The sequence below is a fragment of the Seriola lalandi genome, unplaced genomic scaffold (genome assembly GCF_002814215.2).
Source record: "Seriola lalandi dorsalis isolate HSWRI2012SDOR001 ecotype SW California unplaced genomic scaffold, Sedor1 jcf7180002054920, whole genome shotgun sequence".
In the NCBI taxonomy this organism is placed as follows: Eukaryota; Metazoa; Chordata; class Actinopteri; order Carangiformes; family Carangidae; genus Seriola; species Seriola lalandi.
The window spans coordinates 662,151-682,166 of NW_019525472.1; the positions used below are offsets into that span (position 1 = coordinate 662,151).

Sequence of the window (20,016 nt, forward strand, 5' to 3'; positions counted from 1 at the left end):
TGTGGTTAAGGTTTGGTTATGTAGTAGACACAGACATTTCATGGACAGGGAAAGATCATAGTTAAAGGTTAAAGTAGGTGCTATGTTATAGTTATGGTGAAAGTTGTGGTTTGCGTTGAAATGACTACTTTGTTAAGGTTAGGGGAATTTGGTGTCATTGTGGCAATAATGAATGCCTGGTTAAGATTTGGGAATGATTGTAGTCATGGTTAAAAAAGAAAGAAATGAGCAGCAGTCTTGACTTTATTACCTGGAAGGACGGTCTGTCTTGTTTAAAAAGCAGAGTGGCTGATGGGATTAAAGAGCTCATAAACCAGTTTATGGAGGTAAAACTTCCACCCAGATGGAAGCAAATTGAACTCACAGTGTAAAGGCCGCAGAGAGTCCTATAAAATAACCTGAGCTTTCTGTGGAGACACAAGCGGTGAAGCTCATTCAAACTGCCACCAGTGACTTTATGGTGCTAAGAAAATTCACCTTCTTCCTACACTAAATAAAAGCCTTTCAGAACACACTGGATTATCTTAAAGATTCACCATCACCCAGCTTCAAATATTTCTGAGAAATTTTGAAGATTAATAATTTTCACATATAAAAGAGTATAATTGCTTTTGAAAAACTAGTGTTGACTGTTTACTTGTTAAATAATGAGGGCGCTGTAAAACATTTTTATTATGGCTACTTTGGGAGAGAACAGATGAATTAACTACAGATGACAACTCTTATCTATTATCGTGAAGCACTATTAAATCTCCCAGTCGTCTTTTATTTTAAAATTTTTTTAGGAAATACACAGTGAATGTTTAATCACTCACAAACCACATTTTGTTCATTACAGTTGCAAACATCAAGCAATGAGGGATTGTGGTTGCAGACGATAGTTAAGTCCAGAATAAACAAAGCTGATGGCTTAATGTGTTTGCTAGTAAAAAGGAACCAAAATGCCTTTAAAGTGTGAACATGGTGGCGTCTTGAGGCGAAGAAACTGTTGATCCTGAGTATTCGAGTGTATAACATCATTTATTACAATTTGAATCTGTCAATAGAAGATTATATTTCAGGAGTTACAGCCTCAGTCTAAGGTCACACTCTGGTTGTCATGTTGGACCGGAGTGATGCAACGAGCCGCACGTCTCTCATTGGATCACCGTGCAAGTTTCTTTTTTTGGGTTTTGTTTCTGTGCTCAGACTGACCCGCTTTCTCTGTTTGTCCTTCTGTACTTCTGTCTCTTCTCTCCACCCTCCCACCCTCCTCTTACATCTGGCTCTCTCTTGGCCTCATCATGGTCCAGAAAACCAGAATCTCCATAAGCAGGTCACGAGAAGCCCAGAGCCGCCGTGCAGTAATTCCCACTGGAAACTAGTTTTTATCGCTGGGAATGAAACTACGTTAATGGCCAGGCAGCCTCTAAGCATCACATCATGGCCCAGTAATTTCAATAAGGCAGTCAGTCAAACTACTAACACACAACACATTTTTTTTTTTGTGGGAGTGGTTGATTATATAGCCAGGGGGTGCTTGTAAGATGGGAAGGTTTATCCATCAGTTTAGAGCCCCTGCTAACATAATGAGGACATGATTGCCATGATGGAGCTTAATTATCTAATGAAACAAACTGTGTTAACATGTGGCAAATGCGTTTTTCCACCCAATTGTCTCTATTCAAGGGGTAAGATCACACAAACATATCTCTCCACTTCTCATTTGAGGAAGCTAACCATGGAGATAGACACCAAGGGTATGTCCTCAGTAATATGTCTGGGAATTTGTCGAATTACAGACAAACATACAGTGTTATACGCTGGGTTTTTAGGACTGATTTTGACATGAAATATGTTAAAATTAGATTATTTTATGTCAAAAAACTAAGTCAATTAATGAGATTTTTCATTCTCCAAGAGGATTACAAACAGTACATTGCAGTCGGGATAAAGCTTTGGGGGCTCATACTCTTCGGCCTGTGGGGTTATTTCAGGAGAGAGAAGCTGCGGTTGAGTTTCTCAGATGTAATGCCTATATATCTCTATATATGTCTATACTGTATATATGGACATATATATAGATATATAGATATCGCACTCAAAGGCTCACTGTAACCACAGCACTGTCTGCAAAAACATAATACAGATTGACCCTTGATATGGACTTGTGTTGAAAACTCGTTAAAAACTCAAACATCTGGTTCACCATGCTTTTTGGCCTCTGCATGTGTGCATCACTGCACTGGTGTTTATCTATCTTTCTGTATTAACTATGCAGGGCGAATAATCATGGGTGTGAGATGGACACTGGTGGAACTTGAGATATATTAAGATCTTTGCTCCACTGATATGACATGTTGAAGGCGATTTACCGATCACAGGGAGTATTATTCATCCTGTTTAAAGAAAGTTGTATAGTGCCTTCTGTGCTTGGGGGTAACACAGAGCCTGTGTTACACCTGTAGTGGAGTTTGGAAGGAGTTTGGAGGGACTGTCGCGTTGTGTTATTGGATGTGTGGGATCCAGTGTTTCTGAGGCTTGAGATTATCCGTACTTTACGCTCAGAGTCAGGATATCTCTGTTGGTAGCGGTGTTGCTCTGTGCGTGGCAATGTTTGTCTGTCAGATCCAGCACATTGGTCCAGGCTGAAATATCTCTGTATAACTATTGCATTGAATGCCAAGACATTCGCGGTTCCCAGAGGATGCACCCCAGTGACTGACTTTTCTTTTAGTACCACCATGAGGCTCACTTTTGTGGTCTTCAGTAAAGTTCTCATCTGCTATTGGATGGATTAACATGGGATTTGGTGCACATGAATTTCAAAAATTAGGTAATCCCCTGACTTTTCCTCTAGTGTGATCATCTCGTCAGCCTCAGCTGCCTTTGTGTTTAGTGCAAATCAGCAAATTTCTACACAGCATGCCAACACACTAAACTAAGATGGTGAGCATTACACCTGCTAACATCAGCTTCTTGCCATTGAGACAGGTTACCATGCTGGTGTTGCATCTGGTTTGATATCTAGCCTTATAGAGCCACTAGCAAAAAAAATTAAGATAGCAATACAATAGTGCAAAAACACATGATAACATTCAAACTTTCACTTTATTAATGGTGCTTAAGTAAAGTAAAAGTAATCAAGTCATTATCCCGATTATTATTACTGCTACAATAACGTGTAAGCAGTATTTTAATGTAGCTGGTAAAGGTAGAGCTTAGTTTAAGTACTTTACGTACTGCTGGGTAGTTGTTTGCTTGCAAAACCTTAATTTGCAAAGTAATAATATCCATCAGATAAATGCAGTGGAATAAAATTAAAATATTTACCAATGATCCTTAGTTGAGTAGAGGTATTAATATCAGGAATGGTAATAGTGAAGTATATGCACCTCCAAATGGTACTAAAGGAGAGTTAGTGAATGTACTTTCCACCACTGGAGATGGGAGCTCGCATATATACAAAGCTTTCAAGAGATTGAAGAATAACATGCCTGAGTCCATATCTGAGCGGGCAACTGTATCTGTGACCTGCTTCCTGTTTGACCGACACCAGTCTCTTCACCGTGGGGAGGTGCAGCACAGAGTTCTTCCCCGTGGGAGGAGAGGAGTGTGTGAGCAGCCACCATGTCCACCGTCTTCCTGTCACATTACCATACGCTCCTGCAGCAGGACTGTTAATTACGTCTGCGTGTGACAGCCGCAGTGCCAGGGTGGCGAGAACAAGACGGCTAGGAAGTGGAGGATGAGGAAGGGGGGGTTGAGTGTGTGAGTGTTTGAGAGTTAGATGTTGAAAAGAAGGTAATTTTGTTGTAAATTCTTGCTTGATTTCACTGTGAAGGAGAAAGTCGATGCCTTTCAACACATTCGCTTCTGACTTTGTTTGATTTTTCACAATTTAAGATGATGTTAATTGGAAAGTGATGAAACAGTGATTGGCAGGGGGAGGGATGGGGAAGGTTGGGGGTGGGGGGGGTCACCACATTATTTGTTTGTTTAATAGCTCAGACACAACTAATTGGATTTTAATGACACTTCTTCCAATGTTGCACCTCACCACTCCTCCTTCACATCAGCTGAAGTGGGACACTATCGGTAACCAGGACTTCCAATCCAGAGGCATTTTTTATTTATTCACTGACAGCCTGACATGGTTGTGTACCGCTATTTTTATAGCTATTCTGGTGCACAGCCCAGTCAGTGGTCTAGTGGAGCTTTAGCATCCGGAGGTGAGTCTCAAACAAGCTCTGACAGAGATAAAACTGGTTAAAACTGAGTGAAGGAGAGTCTAACTGTGATATTCCTGTGGTATTCCTCAGGCTGCACGGCTCTCTGGGGCTTTGCAGAGGCTCTGAGCTGTGGGAGAGGGAACAGCAACAGGAAGAAGAGATGACAGTTAGTCACCTCAGAGAGGAGAACAGACTGAGAAGATCTGAGACCTGGTCCCAAATGGCACTTGACAGTTTAACACTATCTGCTCTCTCTCTCCTGCTGCACTCTCTCATGCATGACCTCTCTATCTGCATACAACTGTGTCGCTGTATGTTGAGACTTTCCCAGACTTCCTTCCTTCAGTTAGTGCAGGATGCTGCTGTTCAGTTTATGGAGGAGACCATATTACCCCGATCTTCAACTTCTTGCACCAGCTCCCTGTCCGTTATTGAATCAAATTTACAATATTATTACTTGTGTTAAACCCCTGCAGAGTCTTGCACCTGCTTACATCACAGGTCTACTTATGCCTTACAGCACCATTAGGCCCCTTAGATCTCCCATCCATACTCTGTTATTACACAGTCCCATCTAAAAAAAAAAAAAAAAGGCAGGGACAGGGCGTCCAGACTGTGGAACAGTTTTCAAGTTTTGCTGTTAGATTACACCTGAATGCAGCCTATATGTTTGTGCTTTCTGTGTGTATGCAAATGTGTACATATACAGTATGTGTGTATTTTTAAACTGGACTGAATTGGCTGAACATTTTTATTGTGCTTGGGTCACTCCATGGATGGTAGAGTCAGTCAGTCGGTCCACCACTTTGGTCCAAACTGAAATATCTCAACAACTTTTGGATGAATTGCCACAAAATATTGTACAGACATACATGGTTCCCACGGGATAAAGTGATTTCCTTACTTTTGTTCTAGGGTCACTGTGAGATTGATATTTGCAGTTTTGAGTGAAATGTCTAACAACTGATGGATACATTGCCATGGTCATACATAGTCCTCAGAGGATGCAGCCTAATAAATTTTGTGATCCCGACTTTTCCTCTAGCCTCAGCAGCAGGTAAAAGTTTACATTAATCCAGTGAAATATGTCAATATCTATGGGGTGGATGAGCATTAAACTTTGTACAGACGTTCATGGGACCCAGATGATGAATCCTAATGATTATGGTGATTCCCTGACTTTTCCTCTTGATCCACCATGAGGTTGGAGTGACATGTCTTAATTATTATAGTAAAATTCATGTCACTGTTGGGATGAATTGTAATCCCTTCGGTGATCCCTTAACCTTTCATCTCGTGCTCTAACACTAACCTTAATGCAGCACTTGAGTACAGATTTGTTTTGCTGTTATTTTTTTCATGTGACTGAAGGGTTTCAAGTTTGTATCCTTTAGGAAAATATGTGTAACAACTTCTCCTATGACCTCCTAGATATGGTTAAAGGGTACGGTTCATTCAGAAAAGTCTTTTTATTCTCCCCGTGTTGACTATTCCAGCTTCTTTGCTTCTGCATCCAGTCCCTACTCTTCTTATCCCTATAGCATATTCTATCTGAATGCTATTTGAAGGACATGGGTTCAGTGGGCTCTCATAACTTTCCATCTTATCTACCAATACACACGAGTACACACTCAGTAGGTATGCAAATGTATGCAGATACATACAACATTGAACCACCCCTTCTTGACAGAAAGAGAGCAGTTTGCAGTTCAGCGATGCTTGTTCCAGACTGAGGCTGATCATGGACACTCAAAGCTCTATAGTAAAATGTAAGCGTCTGTGAAGGTGCAAACTGTAATACATATGTTCAAGGAAACCGTTCCATATACAACACATTTGTATGCTTGCTGTCATATGTAGATATTATATTTTTATTATAAACTTTACAACTGTGCTTTTCAGGAAATCGTCGATATTTCTGAAGATTTTAAAACGTGATAAACTTAAATTAACTGCCATTGTCCAAGCATAGTTCAATTTAGTCCTTTCTTTTTCCCTGTTTGTCACTTCTTATCAACTTAATTGCTTTAGGAAGGCCGTTCCACTGAGTTGCCTATGTGACTTTTAACAGGGATGGTTCTACAAGTGATAGGATGCTTATTGATCAAGAGGACAAATCATTAAAATGCACAGTCCTAGTGGTTGTAAAACTTCATTCAAATTTAAATATTCTGCAGTAGCGACAGTGTTAAAGGTGCAGCCAAAATGAGGAGCAGCAGCCAAGCTAATTTGAAAACCTTTCGACAGTTCGCTTCTGTTGTGACAGAAAGGTCAGCGCTGGTCTTGGATCTTCGTTTGCTGATTTACTCAAGATATTTTCACTCAGCAGAGTTCTTCTCTTCACAGGTGAGGAGTATTTCCTGACCCGAAGGCCCGTTCAGAGTTCATGATGTATTTTGAGAAGTGTATGTTTGACTCGTCTTGAAATGAAATAAGATTTTTGAGACACAGAAAAACTGACAAGACACCATTTCAAACTGCTTTTACAGCAAACATCCACCCTGTTGAAATGTCTTTAAAAAAAAAAAAAAAAAAAGCATGATGCCATTCCTTCACCCATTTGTCATTTAATGAAAAACATTTTCCCCACCTGAATCCTTAAATGAGACTCTCTTGGTCTTTACAGGCAGAGGGATCCTCCTTCCTGCAGATGGGAGCGTCTCTGGAGCAGCAGATCCTCTGCATGTTCAAGGTCCAGAAACGGATTTCATTGCTAACTGTCAATCAATATTTGGACAAAAATCTGTGTTGTCATAACAAATGGTGAGAGGGTCAAGTCTAATGGCTGATTAACACTATCACAGTCAGTGGGTGGAAGCCGTGATCTGATGTTCTGGACCAGTTTCCACAAACAAATACGATCTGTATTTAGGATGGATTGTAAAAACTCTCATGAGATTATAGGGATTGTTCCGGGAGTCAACGGGATAATCTCTGTTAAATCTGTGATACCCCAACTTTACCTCATCATGTAGTGGGAGCATTTCCACAACTCAGAAATGTCAGTTGTATTAGGCACATTTGTGATTATTAAATCAGTTAGGATTTTAAAAGTTCCTATGATTACTGTCGTGTCAACCCAAACCTCAGACCCAAGGTCCTTCATTTAAATTGATTATATCTTGTTTGTTTAATCCATACAAAAACAATTTACCATTATATGGGAGGTTGCTTGCTGAACTGTTGAGGGTGAGGGTGGTATTGAAGCTGTCATCATCAGTCCTTCACACTGTTATTTGAGCAGTGATTATTAACAATATCTCCCTGTTTTAGCTCATGGAGGAGTATGACTGGGGCGAGTTTGCAGTGATCACCAGCTTGCTGCCGGGATATGACACCTTTGTGGACATAGTTCAGTCCTACACAGATACCTCCTATTTCCTGTGGAATCTACAGGATATTTTGACTCTGGAAATGTCTGTTGGGGCCAATGATGCAAGGACCAAGCGCATGCTGCAGCAGGTACAATGAGATATACGGCTCCCGGATTGGGTTCCACCAGCTATCTGTAAATCCAACACTAAATTTGTGTGTGAAGTCCTTAAATTAAGTTAACTACTGGCTAAATTTGGTTACACCAATAAAACAAGAAGAAAGTTGTGTTTTAATGGTGCAACTTTAGTAATGTCCAATCAAAAGCAACAAGCTACAACATCAAAAATGTAGCATTACTAGATGTTACATAACTACCAAAAATAATAGTTTAATTGACAAATACAATACTAAACTTAAATATCAATACTTGTTAAATGTTGGTATGACTTTGTTTTGTCTGTATAAATGTGTGATTCAGGGTTAATAGTATTCATACAGTTCAGGGACTCTGGGAAATATCCAATTATGCTAACCAAACCAACACTTTTTGGTAATTTAGTTCAACATCATTAGTTTATTATTTTGTGAAATGTAATTAAAAATTTTCCCACTTTACATATTTAAAAAAACAAAACGTTTTTGAAACCAGTCCATGATTACAAGCCAACGGTGGCTTCATTAATTGGCGTCATTTAGCAACGCAACATTTAGCCTACAAAAGCAGTTATTGGGTGTAAATATTTAGTAGAAACTGAGTTCTATGTAAGAACTTGTTTGTGTGAAGCAATCTTTTAATTTGGCGAATTTTAAAGCTCCACTTAGTAAACACTACCCTCGCTTTGTAATAACTATGCTAAGTTTGAAACTTAGGAACAGCTGGAGTCACTGGCTTCTGGTGACCTACAGTAGTGCTGCATGTTCAGGCTGTGTTTTCTCTCTGTTCTGTGAATCACCACTGAGAGACTGTTTTTCTGTCTGCAGGTGGACTCTCAGGTCCTGCTGGTATATTGCTCCTACGAGGAGGCGCAGTACTTGTTCCATCAGGCAGCTGAGGTGGGCCTGCTGGGGCCAGGCTACATCTGGATCCTCCCCAGCCTGGCCGTGGGCAACCCCGACAGCCCTCCACCTGTCAGCTTCCCTGTTGGCGTGATTGGTGTAATTACAGACCAGTGGAGGAAAAGCTTGCGGCAGAGGGTGAGGGAGGGAGTCGCCATCGTAGCCAAAGGGGCCGAAAGCTTCAAGAAACAGTACGGTTTTATTCCTGAGGGTCATGGCGACTGCAACAAGCCGGCTAAACAGTCAGACAACAATACTCTTTTCAGGTGAGTCATACTTTTGTTAGCCTGAATACAAGTTGAATGAATTGTTGTAGACAATTCTGATGCATAGACAGGAGAGTACAACTTTAGCTTTCAAACTTCTCACATGAGCTCACCAGTACACAACATTAAGTAAAAGTATTTTGAGCCACTTTTGCCTGTGGTCTGAAATGCAAATTTACCTGGATTCATTATTCACATCCCAGTCTGTCATGGACGTATCAGTGAAATCACTCAGCAGAAACACCCTGCCCTCGACCAATCAGCTGCCTCTATCATCCCGTAATGAGCTACTTCCAGTCACCCACATTACATTAAGGCCTCCCAGGGGAACTTTAGGTTTAATTAGGACATGATCATTATGTGTGTTTATCTGTGGACATGAATATGCAAATTCTAGTGTGATGTAGAATCAGAGTCCCTTGATTGCGTACTATATACTTTCGCTGTATGTGTTGAAGAGTTTGTGTTTCTACGAGTTGCAGGCACATGCTGAACGTTACGTGGGAAAGGAGAGATCTGTCGTTCAACAACCAAGGCTTCCTCTCCAACCCATCCATGGTCATCATTGCTTTGGACCGGGAGAGACTTTGGGACAAGGTACTGGGCAGCAGAAACTGATACGTAAAAACACACTATCATTAATAGCACGGGAGACCTCAAAGTCAACACTCGCAATATTGAAATGAAAATGTTAAACTCTTAATGAATAATCTAGGATGTTTTTTCCCCAAACCTCAACTCTGAATATTGCTTATTTAATCATTAAAGGATTCGAGACCAAACACATACAGTATGTACAGACATACAAACGCTGGGTAGACTTCGCTGTTTGAAAATACATTCACTTTAACAAATTAAAGACATGATCTAGTCCCCCGCTGTGTATCTGCCTGTGCCCCCCCAACACATCCATGTGAATGAACAAGTTAGCACCATTAAAACAATTTGCTTTTACTGTTTGCAATGTGAGGATTCTCAGGCAATTTCTTGAGCACCTTTATAAGTCACATTGAACCTGTGTGTTTTGATTTGACTGAGCTAAACCTGGCTTAAGGTTTTAAAGTAGCATCCCAACTACTATAACTAACTGCCTGTTGTTTTTAGAACACCAGCATGTACCTTTCCCTTTAACCTCATTCAGTATCTTTGCCTCATCTATCTCCCTCTGTGCCCCCCCCCCCCCAACTCCTGCCTCTGTGTTTGAAAACCGTTAGCCTACACTGACTCTATAATCTGGCTGGATGCAACAAGTTTATACCACTTGCATTGTGATGTCAAGATGGATTTTGGGAAAAGCAGGAACCAAGGCTGGTCAAGGGAAAGTGGATATATTAAAAATCGAAACTTGAACAAGAGATCACAAAATAAATCCTGGTGATATTTGAAGGTATAACTGAAGTCGTAATTTCAAATCAATAATGTTGTTTGTCTGTGTGTTTCCTGCTGAAGCTGTGTCCTTCTCTTACTCCTGCTTCATCATCACCATGCCTTGCAATTTTGTTGAGTATTTTCACTCCCTTTTACACACACACACACACACACACACACACACACACACACACACACACACTTATCAAAGCCCGAGGGTGTATTGAAAAAGTGCGACAACACAAAGAGACCTGAACGTAATCTCACAGCTACAGTTGAACTCATTTATTTCTGCCCTGGAAAGACCAACCTACTTTATCAATGTCACCTCCTGGCTGGTGTGTATGTATGTGTGTGTGTATGAACATGGACATGTAATTGTGCTGAAGTGGGGTTCGGATTGTATGAGTGTGGAGACGTTAAAGTCGCACTTGTGCAGCCAACAGCCTTGTTCACACACACTATCGACAACAGGACACCACTTAAAACAAGATACCGTACATGCGTCTAAATTCTGAATCCTCTCTCCTTCTCTGTCTCATTACAACCTGATCTGTCACTGCTTTTTCTTCCCATCCTCCTCTTGTCATGTAGCTCATCCATAATGATGACAGGTTGTGGTGTACTTGCTCTTTTCAAGTGTTTCTCCTCCACTGTGACACCTTGACAATTTAACATGATTTTCTTCCTGAGGAGTGCTGCTGTGTGACATTTAGGACAGGAAAGCCCCCTTCCTCTGCTGGGCCCCTCTCCTGGTTTTTCCCACTTATCACTCGACTCTGCAGTTCCCCTTATTTTTGCAGAGTGTTTTAGCATCTTTCAGCTCAGCCCACAACTTTACTGTTTTGGTTTACTCTCACCACTCCAGCAAAAAAGCTCCAGCCGACAAAGCTAGCTGATGAATGTGCGAGGGAATTCAGCTTCAACATTTCCATCATTCATATTTCCCTCAGAGGTGGAGACCAAAATGGAGTTAGAAGGAGAGTAAATATTCATGATTGCTGGACAAAAACATGACCAAATGAATGCTAATGTTGCTTTGTAAATATGCAACTGTTTGCTAATATGTTTACATGCAACCTGGAGGTGTGGGGTTTGAAAGAAGTGGGCATTAAAGTGGCAGGGATGGTTTAATGAAAAGATGCTACTGAGTCACATTAATGAAATTATAGGATCTGTTGTTATCGGAGCTCAACTCATTCTAAGGACTAAAACTCAGGATATCTCAAACTCGGCTGCTTTCATTTTGGCCATGCTTTTATTAATCTGTCCCTCAACTGTATAGTGAGCAATACTGAATACAATACTGGGGTACCCCTTTAAGTAAAAATAACTGGATACACTCCCATATGAAAAACTTGATGAAACCTAGAATCAGTGGTTTAAAGAAAAATGAATTTGAGGTGATTTAGATTTTGTGAAAAACTCTGGATTACTTTGGCATATTGGGTTTTTGGATTTAAAAAAAACTTTTCATAAGATGTTGAGGGGAAAGAATTTAATCTGTGAGTAATATCTTTTTTTAATCCATAAATTATAATTAGGGTGATCATGTCATCCATTATTTGGCCGGTGACAAAAGCCTCAGCAACAGATATTTTAAAAACTCAAATAAAACTGAAACTATAGAGACACACTGATCCCATCATGACTGAATGAATGAACTGATAGTGGACACACTGAAACTGGGTTTAATGGTCAAAAGCAAATCTGCTTAATAAGCGGAATATTGGCATCAATGCCAATCTGGCTTATTGGCCCAGTGCATCCCTAAAACAAGGGATGTGGGGGTGGGGTAGGGAGGGACGGTATAGGGTTCATGAGACAACAATATCACAAAGAATAAGGAGTAATTACAATTTTTTTTAAGTGAATTTTCAAGTTCAGCTTGTAGAGCTACAAAAAAAGCTTGGACAAGCCCTGATTTCCAGTATTTGTATGATGGCCATCAAATAGAAAGAGGCTGTATACTTACAGATAGAGTCTGACACTAGTTTGAATAGGCTGCTTTATTGAAACTAACATTCCACATTTGAAATGAAAAAATCATTAAATAATAATAATAATAATAATTCCTGTATTTTAACCCAATATCCTTTATTTAAAAAAGCCCTGGTACCTTCCCAACAGTGCGGTGCGTCATGAGAACAACAGCTCCTGCTTAAGATGCTCAACTAGATGATAAGACACATGAGAATCCCATAAAAGACTGATTGAAATGATTGATCTTCACAACTGGCATCTCTGTGATTCACAGATGGCGCGGGGAAACAAATCAGCAACTTACACTTCATACTGTTTACCTTCAGATTTGGATTTGTAATTCATCCATGTATGACGAAGGCAGGGCGTTAGCATGAGTGAGCTGAAGAACAAATCGAGAGTTGGTATGAAGAAGAGGTATGAATAGGAGGTCTCATTAAACCTGTGAGGGAGCGAGTTTTGCATGCAGTAAGTCAGCGCAGGCTGAGCTCAGTATGGCTCATTAGGTTGGGTTGATATGACAAACAGTCCTGGTTCTCACAGAGAGGGCTTCACTGAGCTTAGTGCAGACTTCGATGGGATTATTCATTGTGTGATGTGACATTATACAACAATTCTGGTCCCAAGTGGCTCCCTTTGACATTAAAAAACTTATCTTTTGCTTTTTCTTTTTCAATACTTATTGTAAGTGTATACTTTTACCTGTTTGTGAAGTTATTTCAGCTTAAAAACCTTTTTTTAGCACAAAAACATTTTTTTATTATTAAAGCAGTTTCAACACACAAAGACAGAAAAAACACATCATAAATATCACTTATCACTTGAACAGTTCCCATTTATGAACAATGACATTTCAATTTGTTTCTTCAGTTGAAAAAAAGGAAATTAATAATTGAATAATCAGTCAACAAAATGAACACAGATTGAAGGCAACACATGCTGGGATATATTATTAATGTGATGCAGTCGGTTTGCTCTTTGTATTAGTTTCTGGTTTCTTTCTTTCTTTCTTTTTTTTGTCTCAACTCAAACTCTCTAAAGTCTCCTCAGTATGCATTAATGAACTCTCCTTTCATCTTCTAATCTCCTTCCTCCAGGTCAGCACATGCTAATTTTTCTTAAAAAAAATCATTCGTCCTGTGAAGTAGGGAAAGACAAAACAGGTGAAAGAGAAGGGTTTGACATGAAGTGAAGGTCACGGCTGAGATTCATACATGTGTGTGATACCGATGAGCTCCTCGTCTCCCACCTTACCTCTCCAGGTGGGTACGTACGCTCGGGGGATCCTCCAGGTCCGCTACCCTGTTTGGCCTCGGTATGGCAGCTTCCTGGAGCACGTGTCTGATGATCGTCACCTGACTGTGGCAACGCTGGAGGAACATCCCTTCGTCATGGTGGAGCACGTGGACCCTGGCACCGGCACATGTGTCCGCAACACGGTGCCCTGCAGGCGTCAGTCCAATCAAACGGAGAGGTACAGACAGCAACACAAACACATGTACACCTTTTTACATCTGCTCATACATGCTGATTTAAACATTATGCAGTTGAGACACAGATACAGGCAGGGCTATGTATTGAACCCAAAACATTTTTGTGCCAGCTGAAATGTGTCAGTAGCACTGGGTATTGAAAACTGTCATGTACCAAAAGCTGGAAATGGCATGCTACTCCCATGTCTGTCCATTAAATATAAGCTCAGCAGTTGGTTAGCTTAGCTTAGCATAAAGACCTGAAACTGGGAAACAGCTGGCCTGTTTTTCACAGCGCTGACACTTTGAAAAACCTTAAAGAGGAGGAGGAGGAGGAAGAGGAGGAGGAGGGGGGATAATGTGAAGCTGGTCTTGGCCAGGGAAAAGAGGGCAGCATGGAGGTTTGATTTGAGGTAAAAGTGTTTGTAGCAGTAGCATTATGTTGACTTGCCAGTGTATTGTGTGTCATGTTGAGTTCTGAGTGTCTGGTTTGTAAAGGTGGGTTGTAGCAACCGTTATTTTGTCTTAATTTTGATGCAGCCGGAATTGGCATTCGGTGGACGAGTCTCATTTTACTGTCTCGAGCACCAACACCTTATTTCTATGTCTCTCTCACGATTGTCTTTTGTTTTTCTGCTTGGATAGCCCACAATCTGTCACACTGTCCTCTTCTGCAGGTTCAGTTTGCTCTGCTGCCTTTAAAGGAGCTATTTTGGAAGTTTTGCTCTTTCTACATAGTCAGTGTTAGCATTAACAGTTATTTACTTACCAGTGTAGACAAAATGCTGCAAGTTCAGCATCAAACTTCATTCTTTTACTCACCAACAGCTGTCTCCAGTGGAGGAAAGAAACACGTTAACATGTTAACTCTTGTCTCTATCACGTCTTTTTTTCTACTGAAGTTAGCACGCTAACCAGCTAGCCATGGCCCGTTTTGTTTCTGTCCCCTTCTGATAGCGACTCACCGTAGCCTCCAGTCTGCCATGAAGACATAGTGCTGCCCAGAAATCCTATTTCATATTTCACGCCACCTGCATCCAGCAAGAAACCTAGTTCAGCAGCAGAGAAAACTGACAAATAGCCCCTTTAAACTGCAACTCTTTGTGCAAACTTTCCATTATTCTGAGCATTTCCAGACCTTCTCATCCATGTTGACTTTTGTTAAATAAAAAAATGTTTAGAATAACATTATATATTTCAAAGTGAAGCGTCATTTTGGTATCAGTAGAGAAAGTCAGGTATTGTGTCGGCACCAGTGTGGAAACATTTAAATAATACCCAGTGCTACACACAGACATCTGCACCCTCCCTCTCAGTTTCTCTGCCCTAGTTTAGTTCTGAGTAGACACTGCAAACCTCTTCACTTCATTAAACACAGAGTAATTGTGTGTGCTGAGTGTCTAAGCACTTTAAAAACACACCTCTGGTGTCAAACTCAGATCACAGCATGGCAGAAAACAGTCATTAAACAGCTATTACCTCTGACTGCCTACAACTGGTGCTCACCAGGAATACACAATGTCTTCATTATGTTCAAACAAACACAGACAATAGAAACACTAGTCTGTCGTAAATCTAATGGCAGATCTGACAAAGTATCAACCGCTCTGTCAGTTTAGCTTTATGGTTCCACTCCGAGAAACCACATAATATATGTTACAACCACAGCTGGGAAACATGATCCTTATTTAAAATACTTGACAGTCTCTTTCCTTAGCTGATCAGTACTTTTAGCACACATTATGATTTACATGTCAGCTACACCTCACTAGCTTACGAGATGAAAAATAGGAGGTTAAAATCAGGACTAAACACTTTTACCAAAGCCTGTCTGTGATGCATAAAACCTAATATGAATCAATAATGTTGAGAAATGCATACAGCTTTCCGATCACAGACATATTACGATATATTACTTTCTATTAGGTATCTCTTTAGTAGCAATTCTTGGCTTGGGTAATTGATCTTGAATTTTCAGTTTAGCTGTTTGTCATCGCGTGATGCTGTTGTCATGGCCACACCTAGGGGTGTCTCCTCTGGACGATTCTTTCAAGGATGTTTCTCATTAAGCAATCATGTATTCTCTTTGTTTGTCGATTGGAAGTTAAACTTCACCTATCTATATGAACTGTCACATCCACTACTATTGTTTACACTGATGATGGCTTATAACTGAAACGCATTCGTTCTTTGCCCCACATTAAACAAGAGGACCATCTGCACGACTGTGCACCCAAGTCATTGCTGGAGTGTTTGGAGTTGTGCATGTGTATGTGTAGTGTAATGTGCAGCACACCAAGAATCTATTAATCATCTTTAATTCTGACCAGAGGACACACATCATGTTCTGAATACCAACAAATGCAGGAATCACCATGAGAACAGATACAACTTTAATGTTGTTCTGTCTAACCTGCCACATGTCACTGCAGTGGTTTGGTAATTTATTTAAAGGTCTTCACAAACACATTTTTTTCTGTATGCTGATGTTTTCTTGCTGTTGCTATTGCTGTTGGCAAGAGACTTCCTCACCCCAACCTTCACCCACTGTAACACTTTCATTTCACTCTGGAGGTTTGTTACTTCTAACTTAATTCCCACTGGAAGATTTTCTCTCTGCCTGTTATTGATCATGTTGCTATGTATTCATGCTGCTGTGTTGTTTATTTGCAGCGGGGTAGCACCATACTGAACGTACAGCCAACCCAACTTTTACAGATAAGTTTGTGTTGCAGTTAACACACCAAGGCAAATATTTTTTGAATGATATATTCGAAGATCTGAAGCAATCACTGCTTCAATCTTTCTTCATTCTGACATTCAAAAGCAGATAAAATGCCTCCCTTTTTATTATTATGTATAAAAGGAAAAAGTCAAACAACATTTAGCTGCTGCCTCACATTATTAAACAAAATACACAACAAGTAAATCCTGCAGCACATGCAACCTTCAGACATGTTACTCAAGTTCATTCATTTAACACATACTTTTATGGAAAAAGGTGAATGATCAACAGCTCAACAGAGTGCTTTTATGGTAGTAAAGTGTCCTTGAGCCCAAAGGAATATTTAATCATTTTGCGAATTATGCCTTATTCTTTTTCTTGCATAGAGTTTATTTAGCAGGGACCATACACAGCTATAAGTAAGATTTGGGGAAGCTTATATAAATGAGTTCAAAAGGTATCAGGTTTCACATGTGACCTCCTTTGTGAAATTCAGTGACCCCATTGTCATTCTGGAGGCAGTGTGCGCGTTTATAAAACACTCAGACATCCCTGCACCAGCGTGTGCAGTAATAACAACTGGGCCACTATTTCTAGTCATCTTGAAAAAACAAAAGCGAAATACAAAATTATTATTTCATTTTTATTTCATTTTAATTTAAATGCAAAACTGCTTTTGTAATTTTCTTTCAGAAATTGTCAGTACTGAACATACTGATGTCTGTCTATCAAACAGGAGACCTCCACAGCCTCCAGTGGAACTGTCTGTGGTGAACACAGACTGTGGCATCAATACTACAATGGCTACATGCTCCCTGCACTGCATCTTCTTTGTCTTCAATATTTGAAGTGACATTTGTGTTGTATCTTTGTACAGCAAGGAAAGGAGTGTTCCCCTAAAACAGTAAAACAACAGGTTTGGGGAGAAATGTCCACACAATACACAAAGTCCTGTGTGCGCACGTGTGTGTGCATGTGGGCTTGTTTTTCTATATCCGTTGGGTCTGTGGGGACCAAAATTGTGGACCCCAGATGTTTAAATAACTGTTTGAGGGTTAAGAGATAGTGGTTATCCATTCAGTTGTGATGGTTATGGTTAGGCTAAGGGGCCAGGGAATGCATTATTTGAATGACAGGTCCCCACAAATATGGTAAGACAAAGGTGTGTATGTGTGTGTGGGTATGTATTGCTTATGCAGATTGCAGAGCTGACCATGGCTGGCACATTAATTATAGAGAGAAATATGTAACGGTGGTTGTTGGGTGCGATGGCACATTGATTGCCAGTAAAGAAGATTTATCTGTCCAACATGGGGACATCTGTCATAGCATGGGACAATGTTATCCCATCCTACCCTCTTTCTGTTTCTCTTTCACCATTTCTCTCCGGCTGGCATGTCCCATTTGGACGGCGACCAACAAAAAGGGAGAAGGAAAGAGAGAGGGAGACAAGACTGCTGCTATATAAATCAGTTAATCTTGCTGTTGTGTCTGAGCAGCTTCCTTGCTGAGCAGATGTTTAGCATGATTAAAACTTTTTGTCTTGCTCATTAAAAACCCTTTCTATAGCCAGATAAGGGCTTCTTTTGCCAGAGAGCTGAGCTGATTAAGAGCAGGAATTCCACACTAAAATCCAACTATGGAAATCTTGGTTATATGATATAGTAACATGCAGTGAGCAGATGGTAATGTAAACTTGTGCAGAACAACTGGATTAATGAAATGTTAATAAGTGATTTGGTAGAAAATTAATCAGCAAAAATTTTGATAATTGTTAATTGTTTAAATAATTTCATCAGCAAAAATATAAGGGAATTAAAAAAGCTAAAATTGACGGTTGCATTTGGACGGCTGCCACCCTTCGCTACAGAAAGGGCATAGCTACTACTTCCTGCATTGGCACTGAACATTAACATAGCATTTAAAATGTCTAGAGTCATCCAATATGAAAGGAATTCTGAGGGATACTGGGCTGCTTGTGCGCATAGGTTTTGTGCTCTGATGGTCTGGGTGACTTAATCATAGTTTCTTAATTTTTAATTAAAGGAAATCTTAATGCTACATCATACAATGATATATTAGACAGTAGTGAGTTCTGAACTTTGTGGCACCAGTTTGGAAGGAATTCTATGGAGGAATCTGACTGATTTGACCACAAACAGTGCTGTCCATTTCCTGTGTCAAATCAACAGTCGACCCACTTTTTTTAAGCGTGACAACGATCGTTCCAAGACCTTAAACCGCTGGGTTATTACTGCAGCCACACTGAAAAGGTCCCCTAACTTTAATAAAGTAGTAATTTTAAGCCGAACGACAATATTTCCTTTTACTTAACCAAGTCAATTTGGTGCTAGATGCGAAGCAAACGTTAACCAGAGAGTTGTGACGTCATAACGGATTTATTTTTGTGTATGTTGACTTGGCGATAGTGGCGTCACATCAGTGAATATTTCTATGTGTTGTTCTAAAGGGCAGTTACAAACGAGATATTTTATTAATTCATTTGGAGGACTTGTTGTTCTTATGGCTGAAGTGGTGCAGATCCCTGTGGCCATGTTCCAAGATCTGGTGGAAAACCTTCCCAGAGGAGCGAAGGCTCTTACAGCGACAGATTAAGGACCATGGTTTTGAATAAGATGTTTAACAATCACATACTGGTGTAATGTCCAGGTGTCTGTATACTTTTGGTCATGTACGGTAGTGTGTCTTCCCCTTTTATAGATTAATCAAGAAGACAATCCACAGATTATTGGAAATAATAGTTTGTTGACAGTAACGGTAGCCCAGTGCTTTCTTCATCTTTCCTGCTTGATCACAGTGGTGGTAATTTCAAATATCCTCCTCTTCCTCTTCTTTCTCCTCCTCCTCAGTCTGTCCTCCTTTGCTCTTGCCCTCTTTTCCCTCCAAACTGAAGTCGCCTCTCTGTCAGGGCCTCGTCTGGTTGCTCGCCTTGTGCTTCCTGTCTGCCGTTCACCTGAGAATCATCCTCTCTCGCTCTCTCTGGTCCAACTCCCTCATGGTGCTTCCCTCCACGCTGCACTAGTTTCTGGGCATTTTGTGGAGAACACACAGCACAACACAACTGCTGCTAATCCTCAGAGGATCCTGCACTCTACGTGTGTGCATGTGTTTGTGTGCGAGACGGATAGACTCGGCCCAGTTTAACTGCGTTCGTGTGTGTGTGTGTGCATTGTTAGTGGAGTGTGTATAATGACGACAGGTGGCCAGCTCCTGCAGCAATTAATTAACGCTGCGTTTATCAGAGCTATTGACTCCCGTGAAAGAAGGGAGCCTTTCAAAAACACTTAGAATTTGTCTAAAATGAACACTTACACTTTTGAAAATAATCAACCTCAATGTTAATTATGTGCTTGATTTTTTTTTTCCATTCAACCTGATTTGTTCACTCTCATGCTCTCTTTATTGTCTTCAGCTCTTTTGCTGACTCATTGACATGAGGTTATCTCAATCACACACACACACACACACACAGACACACTGTGACTCAGCCCTCATAGATTTTAAACCTCCACTTTGGCAGCTGGATAGATGAAGAAGCAGAAAACAAAAAAAAAAAGGAGAGGGTTTTTTCCTCAGGAAGTGTGTCGACTTCATTTTTG

The 20,016-nt window shown here is 40.4% G+C and overlaps 1 protein-coding gene across 1 annotated transcript in view; it reads left to right on the forward strand.

The window, feature by feature from the left end:
- Nucleotides 1–20,016, forward strand: part of LOC111673504 (glutamate receptor ionotropic, NMDA 2C-like) — a 52,059-nt gene that overhangs the window by 14,668 nt on the left and 17,375 nt on the right. Inside the window, exons 5-9 of the mRNA XM_023431267.2 lie at nt 6,838–6,903; nt 7,485–7,673; nt 8,508–8,848; nt 9,331–9,445; nt 13,462–13,673. Of these exons, the coding sequence (XP_023287035.1) occupies nt 6,838–6,903; nt 7,485–7,673; nt 8,508–8,848; nt 9,331–9,445; nt 13,462–13,673 (923 nt within the window). The remainder of the gene's footprint in view (nt 1–6,837; nt 6,904–7,484; nt 7,674–8,507; nt 8,849–9,330; nt 9,446–13,461; nt 13,674–20,016) is intronic.